The sequence below is a fragment of the Dreissena polymorpha genome, chromosome 4 (assembly GCF_020536995.1).
Source record: "Dreissena polymorpha isolate Duluth1 chromosome 4, UMN_Dpol_1.0, whole genome shotgun sequence".
Classification (NCBI taxonomy): Eukaryota; Metazoa; Mollusca; class Bivalvia; order Myida; family Dreissenidae; genus Dreissena; species Dreissena polymorpha.
Genome location: NC_068358.1, coordinates 132,332,081 through 132,343,189, shown reverse-complemented (window position 1 = coordinate 132,343,189; position 11,109 = coordinate 132,332,081). Strand labels below are relative to the sequence as shown.

Sequence of the window (11,109 nt, the reverse complement as noted above, 5' to 3'; positions counted from 1 at the left end):
TTCAGAGGAATTGCGGAGCGTTCTTACATAATTGAAGTCGTAGTCGCATGGTATTTGCGTTTAGCGTCCTATTTGGTCACGTGGTTCTTTTTCGCGGGTGTTTTGGCATTCATGATATGAGGCTATTAATAGATGCGCCTGTCGATAAACAAAGGAAAGTTTACGGGCGATAACAACGCAATAGGTTACGCTCTCACATACAACTCAATGACGTAGTACAGGTCGTAAATTGAGAGATTTGGGAAAAAGTTGACGCTTATTTATATTCTCAATTTATAAAACGTTGAACATAAGTTCAACAATAACTTCAGCGATACGATAGACTAAAAAAAATCATAATCGCTTAACCCGAATATAACAAATAATTTATAATAATAATACGAATGACCTGTTTCATAACCTCGTTGAAGCTACTACATCGGGTATTTCTGGAAAGCGTTCTTGGTTCTCAACACATAGCGGCGATCTTTTGTATTTACGGGTGCTAGCAACGCAATAGTAGAAGCTTAGTAGAAGGGTTAGCTTGTTTATATTCACAGTTCTCAATACATTGACAGTTGGATATGAGTTCATCAATTACTCAGGCATACTATAGGCAACCTCGAAAATGCTTTATAATCGCTTAAACCGAAAACAACTAAATATATTATATTAAATATATTTATAACAATACATGTCTTTTAAAAATGTAGTCGGCGTATACGCCGACTTTGAAATAAAGTTAGCAATTTACTTTTCTAAATAATTGAATACAATTAAACAAAAGTTAAACTATTGTGTTGTGTTTTTCACTTGTAAGCTGCATATTCACCGCATGAAATGTGTGTTAGCATTGTCAAACCACACATTAGTGTGAGTAAATAAAAAATATACTACGGGAGAGCACTTCATATGTGTCCTCATATGCCTTGTTATGAGTATCTTTCTTCATTATCGAAATATATCGTATGTTTATATTTGATTTAAACGCAGTTTTCTTTCGTCACATTTAAATCACACGTCAATAGCGCCGTCATGCGAAAATGGGTCTTATGCGTTTCGGCAAGCGTTTGTTAAACCCAACATGTGCTCTTGCGCAGTCAGGCCATAGGCGACGCTGTTCGCTTTAAAATCACTCAATATGTTATGTTTCTCCTTACCAGAAGGAGGGATAGCTGAGTGGGCTATTTATATGAAGGGCGCATATGGAATAAGACCCATTTTCGCATGACGAGGGTCATTACAAATCTCATTGCGAATTGAAAATCCCACATTTAAAAACAATTCTTTTTGATACAAAATTGAATTCAAAATAGCAAACTTGTTAATAATGGCAGCCTATCGACGCATTAAGGAATGATTTCCAGACGTGCTGACCAAGTACGGCAAACATTGTGGTATGATAATTAAACGATTTTCTCTTATCGTGACACTATACTATTTCGCTAATGATTGTTTTCTCATCTTGGAGGCGAAATTGAAATTCTGCGAGATGGATTGTAACGCGTAATTGTAACAGGGCCACAATTTGTGTCGTTTGAGCATACAGAGAGTAGTCCGGAATTTCTTACACTGAACAGTGCTACATCCTTTGAATTGAGCACATACGCAGTGATGTAGCAAAAATTCAGAGGTTGTATCTCGAATCAGCTTATTAAATATTCGAAAATATTCATGCGTGTCTGTTGGCGTTATGTTAAAGTCACTAAGATGAAAACTGAAACAGCTTCGTCTAAAAGCGCATTAGTGCTCTATACCTATGTTTATGTTAGCGTTGTTGACACCGTGTGAACTGCTCGGGTAACAAGTAAAGCATAAACAGCAATGTTTATATACTTTTATTCCTCCATATACAAGATACGAAGATTATTGTATATTTTGAATTTGTATATGGTGTCAAAAATCAAAAGTTTTGTACACGGAACTTTCATTATGAATTTATATTCTTGGTGAGATAGTCATTTGATATTAGAAAAAATATTCCTTTAATATGATGGTGACTGCAAATTTTCTTTATATTAAGTTCTCATTACCATTTTCATCATACTTTCTTTGCTTTCAGAACTTCCAAAAAAGCATGCTGTTTTTATTTTGTCTTAGTTATTTCTATGAAATAATAAGGATGATAAAAAGTGCACACAAAACTCGACCCGTGCGCTATGACACACACTTTTTTAAGTTGAATGGCGTGTGTTCATTTCAAACTTGCGATTGATTTTGAAAAATGAATTGCGTGTTAAATTATGCAATAGAGAACATCTTCAGTGCCTTCAGCGCTTTGATTTTAATACACTCCAATATGTGACTGGCTGACCCCTGATGATTGACCGAGTGCCTGGTTGTAGACCAATTATATATACTGCACCTGGTCATATGATACAGCGACGATCTCGCGGTTATACATTAAGTATGATGTATCGTATCCAGAATTATTCATTTAAATCATTGCGACCATATGGCCGTTCGCCGTTTTACACCAACCCGTGCATAGCTACGATAACAATCTAATAACAAGTGAAAGTACAACTCCCCAACCTTCCCCTTTAAAACTTCTCATTTACAGTGTTTTTCGCAAAACATGATCCAAAGACTAAAAAAATGCCTCCAAAAGCAGAAACAAAATAATATAATTTGCAACAGATACAAAAGCAACGCGACTCAAACAGCCAAAAGCCCGTCATATAGCTATAGTATCATTGCCAAAATTAAAAATAACGGACACGATCAGTATTTGAGCCACTCTTTGTGAAAACGGGTATTCATGCATGTGCGTAAAGTGTCGTCCAAGATTAGACTGTGCAGTCCGCACAGGCTTATCAGGAACAATTCTTTCCGCATAAACTGGTTTTTCGCTACGTAAAGACTTCATTAAAACGAAAAATACAATAAAAGCGAAAAGTGCCGTCCCTGATTAGACTGTGTGCACTGCACAGGCTAATTTGGGACGGCACTTTACACACAGGCGTTAAGCCCCGTTTCACAGAGCGCGGCTAATTTATTGAACGTCTCTGAAACCGGTATTTCCTCCAAATATAGCACATATTCCTAATCGACGATGTTCTTAAAAAAGTCTTAACTTGAATAGCGAACACCGTCGCTTATGTCCCAATCCACATGTGCAGACGGCGCTATTTGGTGTTAACATAAAATTTCTTTACATGAAATTTCCTTGCTAGAAAAGTTTGGGTTACGATCATGACAGTACTAAATATACATGTATATAGAAGCTTATCATTCTATTATTATTAATTGACAAGAATTCTATAAAGTTTATGTGGCATACTATTTATGCCATCTTAACTTGTTTATATGGACATTAATAGATGTACATTGACAAAGTAAGGAATATTCAATTGTTTACTTCTGAATAATGTGATATGTGTAATGAAAAATATCTTCATTATAATTTTATATAACATAATTATAATTATGCTCTGAGATCATTACATACTCTTCGCATTTATATACTTTCCATTACATAGTTTAATTAACATTAATTAATATGTTATTCAATTCAATAATAAACTATGTACATGTTCTGTTCTGTTCATTTTATTTTTATCCATCATTCAAATACAAGCACGATGCTCTTTATTAAAATATGCTTTAGTTAATTAATATTATCTCGTTGATACCTTTAAAAATGCATTCCCCTGTATTTTTCTACAATCAAATTATTCATTTAGTGTGTGAGCGATGTTTTACCCTCTGAATTATCAGCATTCTACAGCAATATCTTGGAATTAGATATGGCCAATAAACACCCTAATGTTATGACTTCTAACAGTGACCAGCGTTTCACACCACCTTGATAATGACCCCTGATCAGTTAAATAGATAAGACCTGATCTTGTGGAATCTATGGAGAAAGGAGTAACCGAGTAGGACAGTAAAGGTACGTTGTTTCGTTTGGACAAATTTGACAAAAACGTTTATATATTTTTTTTATTTGCAACTACGAGGTTTCCTATAAGGACGAATTGTCGTACCTCATAAAAATGACAAAACTGTGGTGACAAAATATCGTAGCTATCATGTCTGACTGTCAGTATGACTTCCGCGTCTACGGCTTATACCGTATTTTGCAGCTTCATTTGTTTGGTATTTTTTTTTACAGAATTTCAATTTCTAAATCATCGTTATAAAAAATGAGACGGTTTTTTCTCTCTCCTGAAAAGTTGGCATTTTGTAGCTACGAGGTTTGAGAACGACAGCGACGATTTGTAGAAATATACAAGATATGTACATTTACAGAAAGGAAATTCATTTCTGCGTTGAATTAGACCAAGTTAATGGAAATCGCTGCATAATTGATTAAGTTATGACTGTTCAAAGCGATGCATCCTGTTTCGGGTGATCTTGAGTTTGATACCTTGTTACATACATAATTATTTGATAGAAAATTAGTGATTTTTTTTCAGAAGAGTTCATTTTTCGTTATATTTTGATTATTTATCATTCAAAATGATGTTTTCACTAATTAATATCATAGCCACACGAAAACCACCTTTGTGTTGCACGTGTGTCAAGTTTCGTCGCAAATCAACCTGTGCATTCCGCAAAGGCTTATCTGGAATGACACTTTCCGCATATAATGGATGTTCGTTTAAAAGAAACTTATTTTACTCGTTACGTATGCCTTATAAAACAAACGTAAAGTTCAGATGGGTTCGCATAGTTTTCAAAAGAAATTAGCGAAATACAAGTGACAAGATCAAACAAGGATGAGAAGTATATTGATAAAAAAAGTATATTTGACGTTTTCAAAGATTTTCTTAAATAAGAGTGTATAAAAACGGGAAATAATAAATTAATAACAACATAATTGTTGTGTGACAACTTAAATGCTTTTATCTCATTAAATTGTGGTTTTAAATTATCATAAACTTAATGGTGTGTTTTACATTGATTTACATCTGATTTACGCTCAAATATTTCTTAAATAATGTCTTCAGTAATTAAAAAGGACCGAATTTTTAGATGCACGTGCGAAAGTTCTTTCCCTTTGTAATGGCCACGGTGCTATGGTTACCAACGAATTTAACTGTACAAGATATAAGAGCTTAAACTAAAGCTCGTTATCACAAAATGACAATTATGATAAGTATTTTATTATGAAATTAATCTTTACAGTGAAAATCATTTTAACAATCTAGAAATCCGCCAAATAGTCATGATATGTGGAACCACCAAATAATGTACACTCAGTAATGAAACTTGTGTTTGGTTGGGTGTTTTTTCCAGATAATTTACATTAATAGTTAGTTGTATCGGCTGAACTTCAAGAGCATCGGATTAAATGTTTATACGTGGGGTCGAATATGGTACTTTGGACATCCTGATGAACACTCATATCGTTCTATTTCGGCGTAAACAAGGTGCAGGATCACGTGACCTTTCGGGGTTTCATCTTTTAACTTTACTGGATTTTAAGACGACGGTAAGTGGTGCTTTATTTCAAACAACTTTTTAAAACAAGTTTTTTTAAGAATTTCAACTATACATACAAGACAGATTTGTATGCTGCTTATGGCAATGTGAACTACATCAGAATTACTTTATATAATAAGCAAGTGTTCTTGTTAAAAAATCCATTTTACTGCATTCATTGTACACGGTTTTGTTTCACGCAACGTTTTATTTTTTCACCGATTTCAGACGTATTCAAGGATTTATTCTTATACCTTAAGATATCGGTACAAACTGCAAGAAAAAATGTCTTTTAAGCACTATAGATTTTTGCAAATGTATTTCAATAACTTAAGATATTTGCAAAAAAAGTTCTAAACGTTGTGTTTACAATCTGTCCAGGCCGTGTGTAAACCCCTGAAAACCCCGTTGATTCTGCACCCTGGTAAAGTGATATATATATTAAATAGGAAACTGAATTAAGATACATTTAAAAAAGAGATCCAACATAGAATGAAGATAATTATGGTGAAAACGTGCTAATTTAATGACTAAAACTAAAATATCCCAACTGTATTCATCGCATTTAAAATATTGTGAGATGGTAATGAAAACAACATATCATTAGAAATAACAAAAATGAAACACATAAGAAGTCTAAAGCAACGATATTCACAGGGATGTTAAAAGAATTAAGAAATGTTCCACACTTTTCGTTCATCTCCGTTTGACCCGGTCTTCATCGCTGGTCGTACCCCGCGTGCATAACATTCGTGTTCTGTTGCTGAGCCACTATTATGGTGCTCTCTAAAAAACGACCGAAATCAACACTCAACGTATAAAACCTTTTTAAACAACCACTGTCTTGTAAGTAATAAATAAAAAATGTAAAAACATATATGTTTGTAAAAATCGAATACGATTCAAGAAGACTTAAAAACGTCATCTTTGTAAATTACAAAAGCATTTACTCTACGTTCGAGTCAATTATGTCATACTCAAGATATAAGTCCCCATAATCATTTTGAAATAAAGATTTTAAGATTTTAATTAAGGAAACAAAGAACATCTATCGATTAAATTTCTCTTCCGTTTTATTTCTGTTGGCGGAAATAAGTTGACAATGGAAAATGTACTCACGTGGTAATCCGTACTGGATTATCACTCCCTGATTACGGCGACACCGCCTGCAGCAACACCAGGTCAACAGCACACCGAGCGTGATTACTATTGCAATCATAACAATCGGAACCCAACTGGACGAAAGATAAACGCCAATATAGAATCTTTTGAATGAATATTAAGTTTCCTTGTGATTTTATTTGAAAATGAGTGTATGACAATTTTAAATGTGTGCGTAATTATGATTCGTTGTATTTAAGTTTATATTAAATATATAAAACGGTCCTGTTTATATATGGCAGATCATGATATATTACATAACAAGAATTCGCCTCATACGTAATTATAAATCGTTCTATTTTACGTTCATTTAGAAAATATATTTTTTTAAAGTCGAAGATCATGTTAAGTACATGTGGTCACTGATCCAGTCGGTCGTGCACGAGTCCTGGTCTCGATCCGTGGAGGGAACCTGCCGCCATTGCTCGTCGCAGCAGACCTTTAAGTGGGAAACGTCGATGCCAAGGTTCCAGCAGCAGTAGTGCTCGCAGAGCTGAGAGGAGTGGAACTCCCAGGACGGATCCGTGTAACTTGTGCAACACTGGTAACCATGGCTACCGTCAAAGGTTACTGAAAACATAAACAATGTGTTGTAAACAACTGGATGCGATTCCATGGTAGGATCTGAGTAACTCGAGAAGCATTTGGTGTATCCTGAACAATATAATATGGTTACTGGAAAGAAAACGGCGCTGCAAACGACGGTATTTCTTGTTAATCTGTGTAGGTTTAGTCATTGTACGAATCCTTGCAATTGGATCATTGGTGATAACCATTAAAACCGACCAACGTCACTGGAAAATGGATCGATAACAAAAGCAAAATAAACTATTTAAGTTTCGAGACATTCTGCTTTCCTGTTGATTGGCCTTTGCATGCAAAATGCAACCTCAACATTAAGTTCAATATCGAGTGAAACAAATACTTTCTAGAAACGACTAAACATAGTTTGCTTATTGTAGTTGCTAAACATAAATAAAGTTGTTTTAAAGTTGCAATCGGTTCCAGTTTGCCTTTGCGATGTTAAGTAAACGAGAGACTTTAACATTATAAACTTAGTAGTTTAAAGATTGTTCATTTTCCGTCGATTATACTGCCGCATGCAATCTACACCTAATAGTCGTATAGTATTTTATGTTCTTTGTATGTAATATATTTTGAATAGGCAGCATTGCATTGTTAACAAAGAGGTATGATATTGGTATTTCATGTTCTTTGTATGTAATATGTTTTGAATAGGCAGCATTGTATTGTGAACAAAGAGGTATGATATCGGTATTGAATGAACAACACAAGCTGAAACCATAACACATTAATTTTATAATTCAATACAATCAAGCGAGCTTGCAAAAAATACTTTTGTTAAATTTCAATGTATATATATATATATTATTCAACAAACTTAAACTGAGTACTGATAATAAACAATTTACACAAACAAAATACATTCCGTTATGAAAATCTTACCTATAATGCGCTGATTTGAAAAAAAACGATTAAGGTTTTGACTTTTTAAAGTTTCCACTATATTCAAAATCAATTAACATAACGTACGAGCTATCGATTTGGCTTTAAGTATTTTTATGGTAAGCTATGAGAACATAGCTCAGGATATTTTCAATTATAATTGGAATATGAAAAAAATGAATAGTTTTGCCTCTTTGAGTTATCCAAATGATATACAAATAAAGTACATTTATGACGTTTTTTTATTAAAAATTTCCCCGAATAGTGGTCTGGAAAGGAAAATATGATATGCACACCACGAAAACATAAGTTACAATAAATATAATACTTGGGAGTTTGGAGAACAAAACAATTTCGCTTTCGTATTATTAATATTATTTGTTAACGAACACAACATGCCAGTTACTGATGTTGCTGTCAGATTGAGACCACAGTGTTCTGCGCTAAAAAGATTTAACACACGTCTGTCTTTTGTATCATACCCAAACCAAACTTCTTTTTCAAAACTTTTATTATGCAGCACCAGAGATAGACTAAGACATTGAATAATTGCTTATCTTGCTTTTAGAAATACTAACCCTTCAGAAATGCATACATCTACAATGAATGTTACAACTATCAACCTAACAAAAATATAACAATCTCAATAATGATGAAGATATAACTAGATCATAAGTTTTAATTGATAGCAAACAGATTACATTAGTGAAAACAAACATTCATAGGGGCATTGCTATGCGCATAAATATACACATTACGCTTCATATTAAAATGACAAAAACGATACGTATTACAAACATACACAGCTACTTTGTAACAGAACAACTATAAGAGATGCATATAAAATGCCTTTGTGTTATTGTTTTTTTTTCACTAAACATGTCTTATTAAAACTTTAAACACAAGCAAACATGTGTTGGTTTTCTTCTATAATGTATTTTTATCCATTTTGATAAATCGACAGAATATGTCGAATCACTCGTGTTTAATAGTTCAATAGCCTAACTGTGTTTTCATATTAAACATAATATAGTCCTGATCAAAATGTCATTTGTAATAAGTTGATTAAATTATTGCAGTTAAACTCACCAATAATCACACACACAATTGTTAAACTCACCAATAATCACGCACACAATTGTTAAACTCACCAATAATCACGAACAAAATTGCACAAAATGCTGAATATCCTCTCATGGTGAGCATTGCAGTTCTTATTTGACACATGAATGCCGATCAGTTACAACGATCGATTTTCAATAGGGTCGTACGCTGATTGTTTACTTTACCTAAAGGCACAGCCATGTTATAAATATTTCTTCATAAATTTTATGTTATCAATATTTTAATATTCAAACGTTTCAAATAAACAGCAGTAAGTATAACAATAACAAGAGCACCGCATAACGGGTGCCACGCTCGGCTGCAAAAGCTTGTCAGAATATTTATTTTAGAGGTAACAGTGACCTTGACCTTTGACCTAGTGACCCAAAATGGGTGTGGCGTGTAGAACTCATCAAGGTGCATGTACATATGAAGTTTTAAAGTTGTAGGTGGAAGGACTGTGATGTTAGAGGCAAAGTTAAAGTTTTATATTAGAGGTCACAGTGACCTTGATCTTTGACCTAGTGACCCAAAAATGTGTGTGGCGAGTAGAACTCATCAAGGTGCATGTACATATGAAGTTACAAAGTTGCAGGTGGAAGCACTATGATGTTAAAGGCAAAGTTAAAGTCTTATATAAGAGGTCATAGTGACCTTGAACTTTGACCTAGTGACCCAAAAATGGGAGTGGCGTGTAAAACTCCTCAAGGTGCATGTACATATGAAGTTTCAAAGTTGTAAGTGGAAGCACTGTGATGTTAGAGGCAAATTTAAAGTTTTAAATTAGAGGTCACAGTGACCTTGACCTTTGACCTGGTGACCCAAAAATGGGTGTGGTATGTAGAACTCATCAAGGTGCATGTACATATGAAGTTTCAAAGTTGTAGGTGGAAGCACTATGATGTTAGAGGCAAAGTTAAAGTTTTATATTAGAGGTCACAGTGACCTTGACCTTTGACCTAGTGACCCAAAAATGGGTGTGGCGTGTAAAACTCATCAAGGTGCATGTATATATGAGGTTTCAAAGTTGTAGGTGGAAGCACTTTAATTTAAGAGAGAATGTAAATGTTTTAGCACGACGCACGGACGGCGGACGTCGGACGTCGGACGGCGGACGGCGGACGACGAAGAGGCTATGACAATAGCTCGGAGTTTACTCCGAAAACAGCCGAGCTAAAAATTTAGACAAGAACCGCCATATGGATTCGCGACCCAATCCCTTATGCGTAACCTTAAATTAATTTGGGGAATATATATATATTTTTAAATGAAAGTTTGAATTTTCCAACTATTGTTCTTATATAATTGAATAAGTAAAATAGCGTTCACAACTTCACACTATTCAAAATATTAAATATGTGTTAGTTAAAAACATAACATTACACATTCTTCAAAAAAACGAAACTTTGTGAGAATGTCCCTTTATATGTCAATACACTCCTATCGAGTGCCTAATGCTTTTATTTATAACGATAAATAAACATGAACTAGTATAGAAGTTATTCAATTTTTCGTAAGGCTACACTTAGTATTGTTAGTTGTAACAAAACCATTTGTGTCATGAACATAGCTGCTACTTATTTTTATATTACGTTTGTTCTTAAATAAACACTATAACGATCATATGCCACAAATCATCCCCGCTTGCTGCTTTCTTTTGCAAATGTATTGCAATTAATATTATTCATTCACGATAACATCGTGATTAAAACAATTGTTCTAAAACCAATACCCTTATTCGTGACCAATTAAGAACAAACACATACTTTAAGAATACGACTTGTATAAACACACACTGTTAGATCAAACGAAAAGGAAAAACAAATAAAATACTTATAACTCTTTGCGGACAGCACCAACAACCATTCGTGTAATTAATACCATAATAGCCAAACACACCTCGATCAATTCTTTAATGTTCAAGACAGCCTTTGCAGAGTCGACGTGTCACATTCACCAGCCCACAGT

The 11,109-nt window shown here is 34.0% G+C and overlaps 1 protein-coding gene across 1 annotated transcript; it reads right to left on the bottom strand.

Moving 5' to 3' along the window:
* Window positions 1-5,946: 5,946 nt before the first annotated feature.
* Window positions 5,947-9,336, bottom strand: LOC127876568 (uncharacterized). The gene is made up of 4 exons (XM_052421894.1): window positions 9,189-9,336; window positions 6,924-7,140; window positions 6,529-6,644; window positions 5,947-6,195 (listed from the first exon to the last, which is right to left on the bottom strand). Exons 1-4 carry the CDS (start codon window positions 9,262-9,264, stop codon window positions 6,128-6,130), a joined length of 477 nt encoding a protein of 158 aa, XP_052277854.1. The 5' UTR covers window positions 9,265-9,336; the 3' UTR covers window positions 5,947-6,127.
* Between the last annotated feature and the right edge of the window lie 1,773 nt (window positions 9,337-11,109).

Bases quoted from the DNA above. Each gene is read 5' to 3' on its own strand.
- LOC127876568 (XM_052421894.1), bottom strand. From the start codon at position 9,264: ATGTGTCAAATAAGAACTGCAATGCTCACCATGAGAGGATATTCAGCA. The intron at 7,141-9,188 runs GTGAGTTTAACA...TTATGTTTTCAG, and splicing joins AATTTTGTTCGTGATTATTG to TAACCTTTGACGGTAGCCAT. The intron at 6,645-6,923 runs GTACTTAACATG...TCTTTCGTCCAG, and splicing joins GACTGGATCAGTGACCACAT to TTGGGTTCCGATTGTTATGA.